The sequence below is a fragment of the Dipodomys spectabilis genome, unplaced genomic scaffold (assembly GCF_019054845.1).
Source record: "Dipodomys spectabilis isolate Male_0828 unplaced genomic scaffold, ASM1905484v1 ptg000017l, whole genome shotgun sequence".
In the NCBI taxonomy this organism is placed as follows: Eukaryota; Metazoa; Chordata; class Mammalia; order Rodentia; family Heteromyidae; genus Dipodomys; species Dipodomys spectabilis.
The window spans coordinates 21,031,368-21,051,376 of record NW_024870694.1 but is presented as its reverse complement, the minus strand read 5'-3'; the positions used below and the strand labels follow the sequence as shown (position 1 = coordinate 21,051,376).

Sequence of the window (20,009 nt, the reverse complement as noted above, 5' to 3'; positions counted from 1 at the left end):
TTTCCCTGCCAATTTGTCACCATCTGTAACCCTCCCTTTATGAGATGATCTGATGACAGCAATTATGTTGGAGAGTAGAAGTGCTGTCTTGAAGCGACATGTAAGAGTGACATCCGTATGGCCTGTGTGTGTAGTGTGTGACACCCCTGTTCTTGGTTGTGCTGGTTGCGTGTGTACCCAGGGATAGTGTACTTTGTCTCTGGTGTGTGTTGTGTATACATTGTGAGTGTGAGTGTGCGCGCATTCGATGTAGAAAGCGACCAGCCTGTGTACCCGGGGTCTGCCGGGGTGGGGGTGGGGGGGAGGAAATGTTCCTGACGGGGTCGTGGTTTCTCCAAGGCGTCTGAAGGGGTTGGAGAGGGGCTGCAATTTGGAGAACTGGGCCAACGAATGCTGGCAGGCGTTGAACCTGGCTCAGAGGAAGGGAATGGTGGACGATCGCAGAAGACCCTCGGGAGATGGGGAGCCGACTGCACAGCGCGATGGGGGCTCCAGGGTGGCTGGAAGGCCGCGATCGCCGGCCCGGGTGCGGGGAGGGCGCCGCCGGGCTCCGCCCCTCCCCCGCTCCCACCCCCGGACGCGGCGCCGCGGGGAGGGGGGACTCGGCGGGCGGGGGCCGAGCGGGGGGCTGCGGCAGCGGCTGCGATGGCGGGCGGCGGGGCCGGGCGGGTGCCGGGGGCCTCAACCCCGGCGAGGGTCAGCCACCGGGAGCTCTGAGGCACCGCCCGGCCCGACTCTGCCATGAGCGTCGCGCTGCGGGAGCTGGGCGGCGGCACCGTGAGTGGGGGGCCCCCGGGCCCCGGGAGAGAGGGCTGTGGGGAGGGGGCGGCGCCGGGCACCGGATTCGCCGAGGTGGTGGGCTTCGTACGGACCTTCGGGGGGTCTGAGGATCCCCAGGCCCAAGCGCCCGGCAGGTGCGAGGGGGCGGCCCCGGCGGGCGGGAGGCCCGCAGGGCGAGGGGCCGGGGCGGCCCTGGGCGCGCAGCCCCCTCGGCCCGACCGGGACTGGCGCCTCGGACTGTCCGGCAGATGGTGGAGTACAGACGCGCCTCGCTCCGGGATGAGGACGCCTCCGAGACCCCCGTGGAGGGCGGGGCCTCGCCGGACGTCATGGAGGTGGGCAAGGGGGGAGGGCTCCCTCCTTTCTCACCAGGCCCCAGCGCCAGCAGGATGTCTGACAAAACTAGGAGCTCTGGGCTGTTCAGGGCGTCCCCTGCCCTCCTCTGGCTCCATCGCTGGGCTCTGCGCTGAGGCGATCTAAGCCGTGACGTTGCATAAACAGGCTAGGGCTCAAGTCCACCCACCTTGTTGCCCCTGGGCCCAAGGTTAACCCCATTAGCCCCTTTGCTCCTTGGCTGTGTTAACTGGCAGTGCCTTCGCTGTTTGAAAGCATTTCTGTCATCTTGGATCCCTGTCCTGTAGCTCCACCGCTTTTTGCTCTCTTTCCCGGTGTTCCCCAGGTGGGATTCCGGAAGAGGACAAGACAACTCTTTGGCCGGCACACAAGGCTGGAGCTGATCTTGGCAGGTGTTTCTCTACTGCTGGCTACGCTGCTTCTGGGCTGCCTGGTGGCCCTGGGGATTCAGTATCACAGAGGTAGGAGGGCTCACAACTGTCACCAGTCCTTATAGCTGGGGCGGGGTGGGGGGGGGGCGGGGGGGGGGGGGGTCAGGAGGCCGAGGGGCCTCTCAGATTTTCTCTGGAAGGAGCCAGCCTTCTCATTTTCCTGTCCTCATGGTCCTTCCAAAGAGATTGCCTCTCATAAGCTGACAATCTCCTAGCCCTCCATATGCTCCCTGCCACAGACCCATCTCACAGCACCTGCCTCACAGAGGCCTGCATTCGAGTGGCTGGAAAAATCCTGGAGTCTCTGGATCGAGGGGTAAGCCCCTGTGAGGACTTTTACCAGTTCTCCTGTGGAGGCTGGATTCGAAGGAACCCCCTGCCTGATGGGCGTTCTCGCTGGAACACCTTCAACAGCCTCTGGGACCAGAACCAGGCCGTGCTGAAGCACCTGCTTGGTGAGTGAGGCTGTCAAAGAGGCTTGGTTATCCAGCATGGGCTCTGCACTTAGTAGGTACTCAGTAAATGTCTATGAGTGATTAAGTGAATAGATGATTCTGTGAAAACTCTTGAAGGAGGGCATGCAGACAGCAGAGGGCTTTGAGAACTGCAGATGGATTTGAGAGTTAGACCTCTGGGAATAATGGAGGCGTGCTCCTCTCTGTATGGTTGAGATGTAAGCACCAGGAACCTTGGTTTCTACAGATGAGGAAAAGCCACAATTTTCTGTGCTAGTCTTGTTGGGTCTGCAGAAATAGGACTACTTATAGAAAGGGCAAGGAGGAGGACCAAGCAAATACCAGGGTCTCCCGCTAAACTGGTAATGGTTATCTAATCGCTATGTGGATCCTGTGTTATACTTTGTAGAGAATACCACCTTCAACTCTAGCAGTGAAGCTGAGAGGAAGACCCAGCGCTTCTACCTGTCCTGTCTACAGGTGGAACGCATTGAGGAGCTAGGAGCCCAGCCTCTTCGAGACCTCATTGACAAGGTTCTGGGTTGGGATTGTGGACAGAGGGGAGAAGGAGGGAAAGGACATGGTCCAAGAAAACTTTGGGAGACCGGTGCCAGAGGCTTCATTTACTATCTCTGCTCAGATTGGTGGTTGGAACATTACGGGGCCCTGGGAGCAGTACAACTTCATGGAGGTGCTGAAGGCAGTAGCGGGGACCTACAGAGCCACTCCGTTCTTCACTGTCTACATCAGTGCTGATTCTAAAAGTTCCAACAGCAATGTCATCCAGGTGGGAAGGGTGAGGAGGGGCTCATGGATGTTTTGCTGAACCCAGGCTCCCCTTCCCAGTGATAGGCTGGGATGGGCCTCTCATTGTGCACATGGGTCCATGTTCTAGAAGCGAGGGGAACTGTTTTATTCCTGTGCTCTTGCAGGTGGACCAATCTGGACTCTTTCTGCCATCTCGAGATTACTACTTAAATAGAACTGCCAACGAGAAAGTAAGGAGTCTCTTCAGAACCCATCCCAGCCCTTCCTCAATGGGCTGATACTCACGTACTTTTCTCTTTGCTCAGTGAGCTGATCTTCCTTTCTCCCTTTCCTCCTCTCTCCCTCCCTTCATTCCTCTTATTCATGATACTTTTTCTGACAGTTGTGGGGCCTTAACTCATGGCCTGGGTGCTGTCCCTGAACTCTTTGCTTAAGGCTAGAGTTCTACCACTTTTAGCCACAGCTCTACTTCTGGTTTGAGTGGTTAATTAGAGATAAGAGTCTCACGGGGACTTTTCTGCCTGCCTGGCTTTGAACCACAATACTCATATCTCAGTCTCCTGAGTAGCTAGGATTACAGGTGTGAGCCACCAGAACCCAAGCCATTCTATTATTCTTTCAGGAAACATTAAAAAGCTAAACTTTTTGTAGTGATGGGGATTGAATCCAGGGCCTGGTGTGTACCACAAAAGTTTTCCACAACTGAGCTGCATTCCCAGCACCTCCTTTTTTTGTACCAGTCTTGGAGTATGAACACAGGGCCTGGGCACTGTTGCTGAGCTTTTCTGCTCAAGACTAGTGTTCTACCACTTCAGCCACAGCTCCACTTCTGGCTTTTTGGGTGCTTTTTAGTTGGAGATAAGAGTTTCATGACTTTTCTGCCTGGGCTGGATTCAAATTATAATCCTCAGATTTCAGACTCTTGGGTAGCTAGGATTACAGATATGAGCCCCCAGTGCACAGCTCTCCCAGCCCCTTTTAAAATTTCTCTTGGTGGTGCTAGGGATTAGACTCAGGGCCTCATGTGTGCTGGGCCAGTACTACTCCCATTATGTTTGAACTCTCACCCCAGGCACATGTTTTATGAGCACCTATGGCATGTCAGATATGATGGAGAATTCTGAGATGCTAGTGTCAGAGCCATTGTCAATGATGATGGGTTTGTGGACCCAGATAGCTGAGCAAAGACTCTAAAGAGAGTCTGAAGGACTCAGAGGACATTTCCTAAAGAGCTGAATTTGAGCTGGGCCTTGTAGAAGACATAGGAGCATATTAGGTTGGGGAGAACAACTTAAACAAAAGTGTGGGGGAGTAGATTTATTTGGATCATGAGAAGGGGTCCAGGTGGCAAGCTATGACACTAGTTCAGATAGGAGGTTGGAAGGAGGGTCGGGACTATTCTGTATTCTCCAGAAATTTCTCACATGCTTCAGGGCAGGGGGGAAATGACATAGTGAGCAGTGCTTAGGGAAGCCAGTTAGGCTGAGGTTGAGTAGAGGCAAGAAGCCTGGAGATGAGGCAAGCATCTTTGCAGCACTTCAGCTCTGAGTTGGCGAGAGCCTAGGTGAGGAAGTATCAGGGGAACATTAGAAAGAAGAGGCTCACGCCTGTCATCCTAGCTACTCAGGAGGCTGAGACCTGAGGATCACAGTTCAAAGCCAGCTCCCTTATTCTCTCTCTTATTCTCTCCCTTATTCTCTCTCTTCCCTTCCCTCCCCTTCCTTCTGCTCCCTTCCCTTCCCCTCTCCTTCCCTGCCCTTCTTCCTTTTGTGCTGATCCTGGGGCTTGAATTCAGAACTTGGGTGCTCACTTTGAGCTTTTCCAGTCAAGGCTAGTGTTCTACCACTGAAGCTACAGTTTCATTTTGGCTTTGAGTAATAAATTGGAGATAAAAGTCTCACAGACTGTTTTGCCTGGGCTGGTTTCAAACCTAGATCCTCAGATTTCAGTCTCTTGTGTAGTTTAAGATTAAAGGCATGGGCCACTGGGCATATTCCCTCCCACCTTTTTTTTTTTTTTTTTGCCAGTTCTGGGGCTTGAATTTAGGGCCTGGGCACTGTCCCTGCACTCTTCAGCTCAAGGCAAGTGCTCTGCCACTTGAGCCACAGCGCCACTTCTGGTTTTCTAGTGGTTTTTATTGGCGATAAAAGTCTCACGGACTTTCCTGCCCTGGCTGGCTTTGAACTGTGATCCTCAGATCTCAGCCTACTGAGTAGCTAGGATTACAGGTGTGAGCCACCGGCGCCCAGCCTACTTCCGGCCTTTTCTGTTAATGTAGTACTGAGGAATTGAACCCAGGGCTTCATGCATGCTAGGGAAGCACTCTACCACTAAGCCACATTCCCAGCCCCACCCTCCCATTTCTTAAAACAATTTTTTTTATTTTTTTATTTTTATTTTTTGTGAACATACTGTACAGAGGGGTTACAATTACATGGGCAAGATAATGAGTACATTTCTTTTTTTTTTTTTTTGGTCAGTCATGGGGCTTGAACTCTGGACCTGGGCGCTGTCCCTCAGCTCTTCAGCTCAAGGCGAGCGCTCTACCACTTGAGCTACAGTGCCACTTCTGGTTTTCTGGTTTATTGGAGATAGGAGTCTCAAGCTCTCTCCTGCCCGGGCTGGCTTTGAACCGCGATTCTCAGATCTCAGCCTCCTCAGTAGCTAGGATTACAGGCGTGAGCCACCAGCGCTCGGCTTACATTTCTTATCAAGCATTGCAGCCTCCTCCTTTGTTTACCCTTCACATCCCTTCCCAGCCTCCCCCAGCCCCCCCTAATCCCCCCCAATCCCCCCCCCCCCCCACACCAAAGTTGTAAAGTTCGTTTTCGACGTGACAACTTGTACTTCTCATTGTTGCAACGGGTCCACCTGTATCCTTAAACGACTTGTTTTTCCCCATCTCCTCCACAAATTATACCGACATCAAATATAGTGAAAGCAGGGGTTATACTGTGGGGGAGGGGTCTTAAAACAATTTTAATAGGTCTTATTGTTTTATTTCCATAATGCATATAAAGTACTTTGACCACATTCACTCTCATTCACCCTTTCCCCTCATCAACAGACCCCGTTTCACTACATTTAAATTCATTTCTCTTGGTGTATATTAATTCTTACTGAAGAGTTTTACTGTATTTCACATGTACTTATATTTTAATCACAATAACCACCTCTATGGATTTCTTTTCCCATACTCCCACATCCTTTTTGGTGTTTTGTTTTTGTTTTATGCTGGTCCTGAGGCTTGAACTCAGGGCCTGGGCACCGTCCTTGAGCGTCTTTCTGTTCAGTGCTAGTGTTCCACAGCTTAACTTCTGGACTTTTCTGAATAGTATATTAGAGATAAGACTCTCACGGACGTTCCTTCCCGGGCTGGCTTTGAACCATCACCCTCAGACCTCAGCCTCCTGAGTAGCTAGGATGACAGGCGTGAGCAAGGTGCCAGGCTCCATTTCCTTTTTTTTTTTTTTTTTTAAACAGCTTTCAGTGAGATTTACTTTTTGGGGGGAAGGGGGAGTCAGTTGTGGGGCTTGAAGTTGGGGCCCAAGTACTGTCCCTGAGCTTTTTTGCTCAAGGCTAGCACTCTACCACTTAGAGCTACACCACTACTTCCGGTTTTCTGTTTGTTATTGGAGATAAGGGTCTCCTGGACTTTTCTGCCTGGGCTAGCTAGGAACTGCGGTCCTCAGATTTCAGCCTCCTGAGTAGATAGAATTACAGGCATGAGTCACCAATGTCTCACTTTCAATGAGATATCTTAATGTCTTCATACTAAGGCACATTGTGTTTTGATATTATTCATTCTCTATTCTTTTTTTTTTTTTTTGCCAGTCCTGGGGCTTGAACTCAGGGGCCTGGGCACTGTCTCTGAACTTCTACTACTTGAGCCGTAGCGCCACTTCTGGCTTTTTGTGTTTATGTGGTACTGAGGAATGGAACCCAGGGCTTCATGAATGCAAGGCAAGCACTTTACCACCAAACCACATTCCCAGCCCGTATTATTTTCTTTCCTTCTCTCCTAACCTCTTTGTACCTCCAAACAATCCCATAACTATCAAGTTCTGTGTGTGTGTGTGTGTGTATGTGTGTGTGTGTATGTAATATAGGTATGTCATTAAAACCTAGATTCCACAAATGGGAAAAAATATGATGAAAACGAAGTCTTTTTTGTCGGTCTTGGGGCTTGAACTTGGCCTGGGCACTCTCCCTCAGCTCTTCAGCCCAAAGCAAGTATTCTACCACTTGAGCCACAGTGCCACTTCCAATTTTCTGAGTGGTTTATTGGAGATAAGAGCCTCAAGGAGCCGGGCGCTGGTGGCTCACGCCTGTAATCCTAGCTACTCAGGAGGCTGAGATCTGAGGATCGCGGTTCAAAGCCAGCCCGGGCAGGAAAGACCGTGAGACTCCTATCTCCAATAAACCACCAGAAAACCGGAAGTGGCGCTGTAGCTCAAGTGGTAGAGCGCTCGCCTTGAGCTGAAGAGCTGAGGGACAGCGCCCAGGCCCAGAGTTCAAGCCCCACGGCCGACAAAAAAAAAAAAAAAAAAGAGCCTCAAGGATTTTCCTGCCCAGGCTGGCTTTGAACTGCTATCCAAAGATCTTCTGAGTAGCTAGGATTATAGGCGTGAGACACTGCAACCCAGCAAAAACAAAGTCTTATATTGAGAGTAAGGGCATAGTAGAGAGAGAGGTGTAATGGGAGAACGTATGAGATCCCCCTTAAAATCTAGGGTAACTGGGATTGATACTCAGACCTCTTCCTCTGCTACTATCAAGAAAGAGGAGCAGGGAGGTGGGGAGGGGGAGGATGGGAAGGGATGAGAAGGGGAAACAAAGGAGGAAGCTACAATGCTTGATAAGAAATGTACTCATTATCTTGCCCGTGTAATTGTAACCCCTCTGTACCGTATTTTCACAATAAAAAAAAGAAAGAGGAGCAGTAAGGAAGAGACAGAGAAAAGGAGAAATTTTGCAGTAAAGAGAATGGATATACGTAGTTCTAAAACTTTTCAATGAAGTAGAAGAAGAAATGGCCTTTAGCAATTAAGAGAGCCCAGGATGGTGCTTCAGGTGAAGAATAGACACCAGTGTGAGATAGACACCAGTGGCTCACGCCTGTAATCTGAGCTACTCAGGAGGCTGAGATCTGAGGATTGTAGTTTGGGGCCAGGAAAGTCCAGGAGACAATTATCTCTAATAAACTACCCCCCCCCCCCCCCCAAAAAAAAAAAAAAGCCAGAGGTGGAGCTGTGGCTCAAGTAGTAGAATGCTGCCTCGGGCCCAGTGCTAGTGGCTCACACCGATAATCCTAGCTACTCAGGAGGCTGAGATCTGAGGATCATGGTTCAAAGTCAGCCTGGGCAGGAGAGTCTGTGAGACTCTTATCTCCAATAAACCACCAGAAAACCAGAAGTGGTGCTGTGGATCAATTGGTAGAGCACTAGCCTTGAGTTGAAGAGCTGAGGGACAGCACCCAGGCCCAGAGTTCAAGACCCACGACTGACAGAAAAATAAGAAAAGAATGCTAGCTTAGAGTAAAAGGCTCTGGGACAGTGCCCAGGCCCTGAGTTCAAGCCCCAGGACTAGTATACACACAAAGAAGAGTGAACAATAAAATCAGGCATAGTTGCACATACCTGTAATCCCTAGAACTGGCCCATATACATAACACACAGAATAGGCTGTCAATTGCTAGTAGCTCATGCCTGAAATCCTAGCTACTCAGGAGGCTGAGATCTGAACATCACAGTTCAAAGATAGCCCAGGCAGGAAAGTCTGAGACTCTTATCTCCAAAAAAAGCTGGAAGTGGAGCTGTAGCTCAAGTAGTAGAACACTATCCTTGAGCAAAAACGTTCAGAGACAGTGCCCAGGCCCTGAATTCAAACCTCAGGCCTAGGACACACACACAAAGAGTAGAGAGTAAAACCAGGCATGGTTGCACATACCTATAATTCCAGCACTTAGGAAAGGCTAATGAATTGAATGTCAACCTGAGTGACATGATGAGATCATGTCTTAAAAAAAAAAAAAAAAGTGGGAGGTGATCTCTGAAAAGAGGGCCACAAGAGTTGGTGCTGAGCAGTGTTGATGGTCTGTTTGTGCCTTTTTCTCCCTTCCATCAGCCAGTATTTACTGAGAACATACTCTATGACAGACAATGTGCTTGAGCCTGAGACAACAGGGGTGAGGGCAAAGCAACCAGCCCCTGTGCTCATGTAGCTCTAGGGCCAGCTGGGTACAGGCAAGATGATTGCTCTGGACCTAGCAGTTTTCAGCCTGAGCCACATTCTGAATCTGCCATGTGAGCGAAGTTTGTGAGAGAAGTCAAGTCATGTCACCTTCCAAAGCTTATTCTTCTAGGTAAAATGGAACTTAAATCTATGGGGTGTGTGTGTGTGTGTGTGTGTGTGTGTGTGTGTGTGTGTGTGTGTGTGTGTGTGTGTGTGTGTGTGTGTGTGTGTGTGTGTGTGTGTGTGTGTGTGTGTGTGAAGCAGCAAGTTTGAGGTCTGGAGGATGAAAAGTAGAAGAGATTTGAGGCTGCCAGGGGCCAGATTCCCTTAGGGGTCCAGTCAGCTGTTCAAGTGAAGGCATGTGGTCACTGATGGAGTGGGACAACCAAAGGGCCCTTAAAAAATGGGAAGACGGGCTGGGAAGGTGGCTCAGTGGTAGAGCGCCTGCCTTGCATGTGGGAGGCCCTGGGTTCGATTCCTCAGCACCACATAAGCAAAAAGAAAAAGAAAAAAGCCGGAAGTGGCGCTGTGGCTCAAGTGGTAGAGCGTCAAGTGGTAGAGCGCTAGCCTTGAGCTGAAGAGCTGAGGGACAGCGCCCAGGCCCAGAGTTCAGGCCTCATGACCAGACTCCCCCCCACCCAAAAAAAATGAGAAGACAAAGCAGTATAGGAAATAGACCATCCATGTGGCAAAGCCAATTCTGTGTTTAGCCCTGTTGTTGGATATGGTGATGGATAGCAGCAGTAATTTGAACAACACTCTTCTGCAGGGAAGTCGATGACATGCAGGTACATAGGTTAATAAGCAAGACAGAGCAGACAGTGATAAGCATGGTATCAGAAATGACACAAGGTCACAGCAGGAAGGCTTCCATCAGTAACATAATGTAGAAGAGATAATGGAGGCGAGCACTGCTGGCTCATGCCTGTAACCCTAATTTCTCCGAAGGGTGAAATATGAGGATCGTGGTTCAAAGCCAGCCTAGGCAGGAAAGTCCATGAGACTTATTTCCCAAAAACTTCCAAAAAATCAGAAGTGGAGCTTTGCCATAAGTGGTAGAGCACTATCTTTGAGCAAAAAAGTTCAGAGCCAGTGCCCAGGCCCTGACTTCAAGCCCCTTGACAGAAAAACAAAAGTAAGAGAGAGATAGGAGAGAGAGAGACAGACAGACAGACAGACAGAGACAGAGAAAGAGACAGAGAGAATGGACCGAACAGATTCCAGCTTTGGGCAAGACTTCTTGCTGGCTCTGAGGATAACTGGGGGTTTCACAGGTGCTCACTGCCTACCTGAACTACATGGAGGAGTTGGGAATGCTGCTGGGTGGACAGCCAGCCTCCACCCGGGAACAGATGCAGCACGTGCTAGAGTTGGAGATACAACTGGCCAACATTACAGTGCCTCAGGACCAGCGGCGAGATGAGGAGAAGATCTATCACAAGATGAGCATCGCGGAGCTGCAGGTGGGGCAGGAAGGGTATTGGGAGGGGCTAGCCTCTGGCAAGACTGCCGGCTTTCCCTTCTATTTTTCACAGTCAACTAGTCTGTCTTGATTCCCCTGCTTCCCAGGTGCAGTTGTTATCTGGAAAGAAAAAAGGTCATCATTTTAAGCCACCTCTCTCAAGACCATCCTTTGGTCTTTTTTTGGTTGCGTAGAGAGACCCATGGAGAAATTGTGTTACATTTTAGAAACTGGGATAAGATGTCCACAAAACAACAAGAATACATGTGTCTGAATCTCCCTCAGATCCCTACCATGTGAGCCCTTTTGGTGTTGGATTATGGAAAGGTTAGGGAAGGAGCAGTTCTGGAGAAGCCAAGCATGTGCAAGGCATTGTGGGAGTGGTATTTTATCAACTGTTATGAAAATATTGAATATCTGTGTCCCAGCTGAATATCACACATGCTGGTTTTCCTTGTATAGTATGTGGTTGGGCTCCCAGACTGAAGGGCGCTCAAGCCTGGAAAAGGGATTATTGCAGGAAAAATCGGCCAAGCAGCCAGTCACTGTTGCCATGGCAATGGGAAGAACTCCCAGGCTACAGCATCATGGCGGGAGGGGTCTGTTGGGAGAAGAAGGGACAGAGGAAGAAGTCTGAGACTTTTCTTTTTCTTTCTCAGGCTCTGGCACCCTCCATAGATTGGCTTGAGTTCCTGTCTTTCTTGCTGTCACCTTTGGAATTGGGTGACTCTGAGCCTGTGGTGGTATATGGGACAAATTACTTACGGCAGGTGTCAGATCTCATCAACTGCACGGAACCGAGGTGGAGTGGAGGGGAGTCCAAGGTGCAGAGGGTGGGGCTCAGGGCTCTTGGAGATTGCTGTTGGGGGTCATGTGCATTCAGACAGAGTGGCATTTGATAAACCCCTGGACCTTTCCAATATCTATGAATGTCTGTAGGCTCTTCCTCTAGGCTGTGACTTCCATTCCTACATCTTGTTCCAAGTTGACTGAAGTCTGCGGGCAGGTGTGTGGTCCCAGGGTTGAGACAGGGACTTCTAGAATAGCTCTCACAGGTTCCTCTCAGGACTCCTGCACATTCTTGGGCACTGGTTGGAGGCAGGGAAAGGTATCCCAGATGCCCTTTCCTTATTTTCTTGTATGGATGCCAGTATCTTGAACAATTACCTGATCTGGAACTTGGTTCAGAAGACCACCTCGAGCCTGGATCGACGTTTTGAATCCGCACAAGAGAAGCTGCTGGAGAGCCTGTATGGCACCAAGAAGGTGGGCTCTCTGCTTCTGCTCCCTGCTTTATGCCTACCTAGGGTTGCTAAACACCTACAGTGTGTCAGGTACATTTGCCTCATGGGGTGCAGAGGCCTGGTGTGGAGCAGAGTTTGATAGGAAGCTGTCCTGAGTTCCTAACACCTCCATTTTTAACCTGCAGGACCTGGGGCATGTCACTGAGTTTCTCTGTCTTTCCATTTCCTAGGCTATAAAGCAGGAATAATTGCAGGGCAGTCATTAGGATTTACTGGATTAACATAAGTGAAGCACTTACCTTCTTCATGGTCTAGTAACTCAGCTTTGATGATGAGGATGAAGACGAATAAATGCTGTTGTTTGTCTCAGGATGCTCTTTAAATAAGGACAGTACACTTCAAAACATATTACATTTGGAGTGTAATTTGATTCACAATAAATCAAACATCTTCTTTGTGCTATCGGGAAGAGTAGGGCAGCACTCTACCTGGGGAGCATAGGGGAAGCAGTAGGAGAGCTTTCCTTCAAAAGAAGTAAGTGTCTTTTGAAGAAAGAGTTTGTGATAGTGTCATTCCAGGCACTATCAGAAACAAGAGGTGCAAATTCCCAGAGGCCATAGGAATAGGACATGATGGGTTTGTACATGTTCTGGTAGGAGCTTGAGAACAGGACAACAGAAGTTGGATATACACAGGTGGGCATGGGCCATTTATGAAGGGACCTGTCTTCTGTTAAGAAAACTGTTGTTGCTGGGCGCCTGTGGCTCACGCCTGTAATCCTAGCTACTCAGTAGGCTGAGATCTGAGGATAGAGGTTCGAAGCCAGCCCGGACAGTAAAGTCTGTAAGACTCTTATCGCCAATAAAACACTAGAAAACCGGAAGTTACACTGTGGCTCAAGTGGTAGAGCGCTCGCCTTGAGCTGAAGAGCACAAGGACAGCACTCAAGCCCAGAGTTCAAGCCCCATGACCAACACCCCCCCCAAAAAAAAAAATAAAAAGAAGAAGACTGTTGTTGAGTCCTCCATAGAGGAGACGCATGGCAGTAACCATGGAAACACAGCCTTTTGGACATCCAAATAGATAATGGAGGGGAGTGCCCTGGGAGGAAGGGAGATGAGACAGACATCTGACAAGGTGTCTGGCTTCTTCAGGCAAGAAATGATAGAAGAGACATGAAGACAAGCCAGTAGAGGCTAGGTGATGGAGGATGGAGGAAGCTTGGATAACGCCCAGGTTTTTGGCATGAGAAATAGGCTGGATTTAAGCCAGAATTGTGGACCTAAATAAAGAAACTTTTTTTTTTGGTTGGTCTCGGAGCTTGAACTCTGGGCCTGGGTACTGTCCCTCAGCTCTTCAGCTCAAGGCTAGCGCTCTACCACTTGAGCCACAGCGCCACTTCCTGTTTTATGAATGGTTTGTTGGAGATAAGAGTCTCATGGACTTTCCTGCCTGGGCTGGCTTTGAACTGCTATTCTCAGAGCTCAGCCTCCTGAGTAGCTAGGATTACAGGTGTGAGCTACTGGCACACAGTAAAAGAAACTTTTGAACTCCAATGTGACCTCTCAGAAACATTAGAGGAGAGTGCTGAGAATTTAGTAGGTAGCAGATGTGCTCCTGTTGAGGTTTTGCTGCTGGGGTTGGAGTAGTTTGAGATATTTTCCATTATTCTTCCTGAGACTTAGGGGGAAGCCCAAGCTTCTGTTGTCTAGAGCTGAGAAGGGCCCTCAGAGCAAACTCTAGGTCCTTTGTCCTTTACAGTCCTGTACACCAAGATGGCAGACCTGTATCTCCAACACAGATGATGCTCTTGGCTTTGCCTTGGGCTCCCTGTTTGTGAAGGCTACATTTGACCGACAAAGCAAGGAAATTGTGAGTCTGTAGGCTTCTTCCAGTATTGTCTTTTGCTTTGTTTAAAATTCACTGTATATGTGTGTGTGTGTGTATAGAAAAAATAGGAGGAAATTCATAAACAAATGAAAAGTGGTTGCTTGGATTGTGGAATTAAGAGATTTTTATAGATTGGGCATTGGTGGTTCATGCCTTTAATCCTAGCTACTTAGGAAGCTGAGATCTGAGGATCTTGGTTCAAAGCCAGTCCAGGCAAGAAAGTCTATGAGACTCTTATCTCCAATTAACCACTGGAAATAGAGCTGTTGCTCAAGTGGTAGAGCACCTTGAACAAAAAAGAAGCTCAGGGACAGTACCCAGACCCTGAGTTCAAGCCCCTGGACTGGCACAAAGAGAGAGAGGAGAGAGAAGGGGAGGAAGGGAGGGAGAGGAGAGGGAGAGAGATTTTATTGTTGTTTTTAATAGTTTTCTGTATTTTTGTATCTATTTGTTCCTATTCTGGGCTTGAATTTAGGGCCTGGGTATTGTCCCTGAGCTTTTTCGCCATACCTCTACTTCTGGCTTTTTTGGTAGTTAATTGGAGATAATAGTCTCATGGACTTTCTTGCCCAGGCTTGCTTTCAACTATGATCCTCAGATCTCAGTCTCCTGAGTACCTGGGATTATAAGCATGAGCCACTGGTACCTGGCTATTTTTTGAATCTTAAAATTGAGTTTATGGCTGGAAAGGTGGCTCAGTGGTAGAGTGCTTGCCTTGCATGCATGAAGCTCCAGGTTCGATTCCTCAGCACCACATAAGCAGAAAAGGCCAGAAGTGGCACTGTGGCTCAAGTGGTAGTACTAGCCTTGAACTAAAGAGCTCAGGGACAGCGCCCAGGCCCAGAATTCAGGCCCCACGACCAACAACAACAACAAAAAAAGAGTTTATATTACCATACAACTAGAAAATAATACTAATCTGATAGGAGATGATGATGTATTTGATTAAGGTATTATCCATATGGATGTTTGTGGCAGTATTGTTTATAATTGTGGGAAATAAAACAACTTTAGTCTGGGTGCTGAGTGCTCATTCCTGTAATCTTAGTTACTTAGGAGGCTGAGATTTGAGGATAGCAGTCCAAAGCCAACCTGAGCTGACAAATCTGAGAGATCCTTTCCTCCAATTAACCATCAAAAAGCCAGCATTGAAGGCATGGTTCAAGTGGTTGAGCTCCAGTCAGAAGTAAAAATGATAAGGGAGTGAAGCCTTGAGTTTGAGCTCTAGTACCAACACACACACACACACACACACACACACACACACACACACACACACACATATGCACACACACGACATAGGAAATATAAATTGAGCTGGGTGCTGGTGGCTCATACCTGTAATCCTGCATTCTTAGGAGGATGAGATCTGAGGATTGTGGTTAAAGCCAGCCAGGCATAAAAGTCCCTGAAACTCTTACCTCCAATTAACCACCAAAAAGCTGGAAATGGAGCTGTGTGGCTCAAGTAGAGTACTAGCCTTGAGCCAAATAGCTCTGGGATAGTGCTTAGGCCAAGTTCAAGCCCAAGGGCAATAAACTAGCTGGGCATAATGGAACACACTTGTAATCTAACAGTTAGGAGTCTAAGTCAGCAAGATTATGAGTGAGGACAGCCAAGGTTACACAGTGACGTGTCTCAAGATTCACTGTATTCATAAACTGACATGTTGAACTGAAACTCCTTTATACAACTAAAGATAATTTTAAAAATATATCAAATAAAAAATCAGTGTACTATATTAAACGATAGTATTAATTATGTCCAGTTAAAATGTTTAAGTAGGAAAACAAAGCTATCTACAATGCTAACACCTTCAAGTATGATGTGTTCTTCTCATTCCTGGAATGTTCAGACTTTCTTCATGACATTCCATGAGCAGTGAATGGACATTCCACAGCTTAATGGAGGGGCAGGGATAGCATCCTGGGGTGGATGACCAAGCAGGGATGCATTAAGTGCACGCGGAGGCTGACTTGTATCTTTCCCATCCAGGCAGAAGGCATGATCAGTGAAATCCGGTCTGCTTTTGAGGAGGCCCTGGGACAGCTGGTTTGGATGGATGAGAAAACCAGGGAGGCAGCCAAGGAGAAAGTGAGTGGAGTTGGAGCACCATCTTGAGGTAGGGATTGAAGATACAGTTTTGCTGGGAACTGAGTAGGGAAACCTATAACCCTGGGTCTCTTCAGGCAGATGCTATCTATGATATGATTGGTTTCCCGGACTTCATCCTAGAGCCCAAAGAGCTAGATGATGTGTACGATGGGGTGAGTACCTGTGCACATAGCACTGACTTTCAGCCCCAGAGAAGGCACTGGCCCCAGGTTTCCATAGCTGGGGCTTAAACAGTGGGAGGGAAGGAACTGCTTGTTGGTTTTTGTTAGAGGCAGATATAAACAACCAATATTGCTTCAGTGTTGACTCATGCCAGCCTCTGTACCTAGATGGCAGTAAAACATAGTGTTAATGAGCTAGTAGGGATTTGGAGTCAAGCCTGAGTTAAATTATATCTATCCTGATCAACTCTAACCTTGGATAAGTTTCTTCATCTGTAAAATGGAGATCGTACTAGTAATCTACCTCAGAGGTTGGAAAAAAAAAACACACCTGTAGCATAAACATTGGCAATTATCTATGAGCTACTTGACTCCTGTTTTATAGTTGAGTAAACTGAGGCTAGGAGATGCTAATTAGTAACCAAGTTGGGGACTATTATCTTCTCCAACATGTTCTTACTTGCTCTCTATTTCTCAACATTCTCATAGTATGAAGTTTCTGAAGACTCCTTCTTTCAAAACATGTTGAATTTATATAACTTCTCTGCTAAGGTGATGGCTGACCAGCTCCGCAAGCCTCCCAGCCGTGACCAGTGAGAATAGAAGACCACAGATTTGAGGGCACCAGGGGGAAGGATGGGGTGAAAGGGAAAGGGAGGGGTGGATGTTTCCAAGGGGTGGCACAAGGCTCTTGAGAAGCAGCGTACCATTGGGCTGCTAGGTGGGGGGCATCGAGAGAATCCAAGAACTCAGCCTCTCCCTCTTTCTTCCAGGTGGAGCATGACCCCCCAGACAGTGAATGCCTACTACCTTCCAACCAAGAATGAAATAGTCTTCCCTGCTGGCATCCTGCAGGCCCCTTTCTATGCCCGCCACCACCCCAAGTGTGTCTGAGGCAGGAGGGGCTGGGTGTCAGGGCCTGGGCCTGTGGGTGAGCTGGGAGCACAACTGAAAGGGGAAGGATGATACACAAGTCCCCCTACTGTGTCCTCATTCAGCATTCCTCATCTACCAGGGCCCTGAACTTTGGTGGCATTGGCGTGGTAATGGGCCATGAGTTGACACATGCCTTTGATGACCAAGGTAGGGGCCCATGGAGTTGTCTCCTCCAGCCTAGAATTTCCAGTGGCTCCTGCAAGGCCTTGGGATATTGGGGGCAGGCCCTAGGGGCTCTAAGGGCCTGGAATCTGTGGACCAGGTCTGGTGGGGGTACTCTTTGCCCTCAAAGAGGAGAACTATATTGGTGGGGTGCAAAGGTGAGTTTTCCTCAGGGCGTGAGTATGACAAGGAAGGAAACCTGCGGCCCTGGTGGCAGAATGAGTCCCTAGCAGCCTTCCAGAACCACACTGCCTGCATGGAGGAACAGTACAACCAGTACCAGGTCAATGGGGAAAGGCTCAATGGCCGCCAGACGCTGGGGGAGAACATCGCTGACAACGGGGGGCTTAAGGCTGCTTACAATGTGAGTGGCCTGGTGGGCCTCCAGTGGCCAAGGCCTGTGGGTGTGAGTGGAAGGGTGTGGGGGGAGTGGCAGGCCTGGGGGAGGGACTTGCTACCCACTTTCTCCCTCCCGCAGGCTTACAAAGCATGGCTGAGGAAGCATGGGGAGGAGCAGCAGCTGCCCGCCGTGGGGCTCACCAACCACCAACTCTTCTTTGTAGGATTTGCCCAGGTACTGCCCCCTGGAAGAACTGGGGTGTACCCTTCTCCCTTCAGGGCATATCATGAAGTCAGTTACACAAGAAAGGAGCTGGGAAATGGGGCTGAAGTTGGGGTGGAGAAGGCTTGTGTCCAGGGCCTGGGAAAGGAGAACACCTTGGTAGGATTTGACAGACCTCAAATGCAGAACTGCTCACTTGAGCAGGGGTGGGAGTGGCAGCCCACACGGATCCTCTCTGTCTTCCTGTGTGGGGTTGTAGAGGTAGAAACTAAAGCTGGGGGATACAAAATGGCCTTGTAGGACCAACCAGGAATCAAACTAGAGGTAGAGCGAGGATTCAAACAGGTCTCCTTTGGGTACTTTGCACTGCAGCAGGGGCCTTGAAGGACAGTATGTTTCTCTCAGCCATGTCCGCACTGACCTGACCGTCCAGGGATGGGAGGGAGGGAATGTGCCTCTCCTTGGAGTGAGAGGCTGGCTAAGCCCCATAATTACCCCTGAGGTCTCCTGGGTGGAGGGCTGGGCCAGTGGTGGTTTGTATCCTGGAGATGGCTCTGCTGTAGCCCAGGCTATGGCCCAGCTGCATACCAGACACCATATGTCGCCATGTCTATCCTGGCCTGCAGGTGTGGTGCTCGGTCCGCACACCAGAGAGCTCTCACGAGGGGCTGGTGACCGACCCCCACAGCCCTGCCCGCTTCCGAGTGCTGGGCACTCTCTCCAACTCCCGTGACTTCCTGCGGCACTTCGGCTGCCCTGTCGGCTCCCCCATGAACCCAGGGCAGCTGTGTGAGGTGTGGTAGACTTGGGAAGAAATGGCTGGCTATCGCCAGGGCCTGGGACTTCTAGGTTAGGAAAAGCAAGTAGGAGCTGGGCTGGGTCCAGCCCTGTCATAACCCTAGGTGACAAGAGTAGTCCCCCATCAACCACCACATTGTGCCTCTGCTTTGGGAGTGACCCTGCCTCCAGCAGAGCCCCCACCATTCACTGTGACATCTTTCCATGTCACCCTGCCTGGAGGAGATGGAGATGTGGGCACCGTTCCTAAAGGAAGGAGTCTGCCTCTTTTGGTCCCCAGGTTAATGAGCTTGAGGGCTGAAGGTCCTGATGGGCCCGCCCCACTCCAGGCCCGGGACTGTGCCTCCTAGCTGTTCCCCAGGTTTGCTGTGCCTGGGTTGGAGTGGGCTCAGTTCCTTTCAGCCCCAACCTTGGGGCTGTCGCCCACTCCGTGTGCTGCTGCTCCTAGTTCTTCTGCTCCCCACTCAATAGGCAAATGGCTGTGCTTGGCTCTTAGCTCGCAGAAGGCCATGGGCTGATGCCCCATTTCATTGGGATGAAAGGGGAAGCTGGTTTCTATATTTCAGGATACAAGTCTTAAGGGTAACTGATTGTCCCTAAACCAACCAAGAAGGCAGAAGGACAGATGGAAGGACAGAGTATATTTTTACAGGGAAGAGGGTGGGAGGGTGTGGTCTCAGCCCTGTAGGACTGTATGCCAATAAATAGACACGCATCAGTCAGCCTGTCTCTTCCTTCAATCTTGCTTTCATTTATTCATTTACTCATCCCACCAATATTTTATTGAGAAACTGCATGTGTCTGGCATTCTTCCAGACACTCATTTACTCATCAGAGTCAGGGGACTGTTTGAAGCCCTGAGCAGGTAGACAAGGAGGTAGGGGATAGAGGAATGGATATTGTTCACTGTGGTTGGGCAGAGCACATTCTCAGGAATGTGCTCGATTGCTAGAAGGATTGTTAGCTCTCCTCCACTAGTGCATGCAGTTGGCCTCACACTAAATGTGAGTAAATTCTAGGTCGGATCAGCTTAGAAGATGTGTGGTTCTCACCTTGCAGTGGAGGCAAGTCCTCCACTGCTACATGAGACTCTGGGGGTTAGAGGCATGGCTCAGTTGGTAGAGCCCTAGGCCAATGAATGAAAGCATCAACTACTGAGTTCAAGTCTTTGCTTGCAGCTAGAACACGTGTTTCTCCAAGGCTTAAAGGATCGGAGCTTCTGAGAGTCAGTCATTACCCGTCCTCCACATACACACAGAGGACTACCACATGTCAGGCACAGAATCTGCAAATATGGCCTCCACACTACAGTGGGGGAGGGAGAAGGAATGTTTATCAAAAACCAGGCACCTCTGCTAGGTGGCCCATTTTTCTATTCATTCATCCATTTAATACTTTATACATTCATAGATTTACTTTTTAAAAACACATTAGTCACTTACAATGTGTCAGATGCGGGAGATACAATGAATAAGATGATTTCTTATGTGACTCTTCCTCCTACTGTTATCTGCATGTGCTCACCTAATGCTCATGACAACCATGTTCTATAAGGGCTCTGGCCTCTCCTTACAGATATAACTCCAACCTGCAGTCAGAGATCCAATTGAAATTAAGTGTCTGATAATTGTATATGCCTGAACCTGTTCCCTAACCT

At 49.3% G+C, this 20,009-nt stretch overlaps 1 protein-coding gene across 2 annotated transcripts; it reads left to right on the top strand.

The window, feature by feature from the left end:
• The first annotated feature begins 741 nt into the window (after positions 1–741).
• On the top strand, positions 742–18,760 carry Ece2 (endothelin converting enzyme 2). 2 transcript variants are annotated; one of them, XM_042667763.1, is made up of 19 exons: positions 742–777; positions 1,029–1,115; positions 1,460–1,595; positions 1,805–2,020; positions 2,430–2,554; positions 2,661–2,807; positions 2,953–3,018; positions 10,297–10,485; positions 11,144–11,286; positions 11,636–11,750; positions 13,490–13,600; positions 15,614–15,712; positions 15,808–15,885; positions 16,384–16,487; positions 16,668–16,778; positions 16,910–16,977; positions 17,166–17,356; positions 17,471–17,566; positions 18,181–18,760. In XM_042667763.1, exons 1-19 carry the CDS (start codon positions 742–744, stop codon positions 18,355–18,357), a joined length of 2,295 nt encoding a protein of 764 aa, XP_042523697.1. In that variant the 3' UTR covers positions 18,358–18,760. The 2 variants fall into 2 exon arrangements, with proteins under 2 accessions (XP_042523697.1, XP_042523705.1); XM_042667771.1 differs by lacking the exon at positions 1,029–1,115.
• The last annotated feature ends 1,249 nt before the right edge of the window (positions 18,761–20,009 follow it).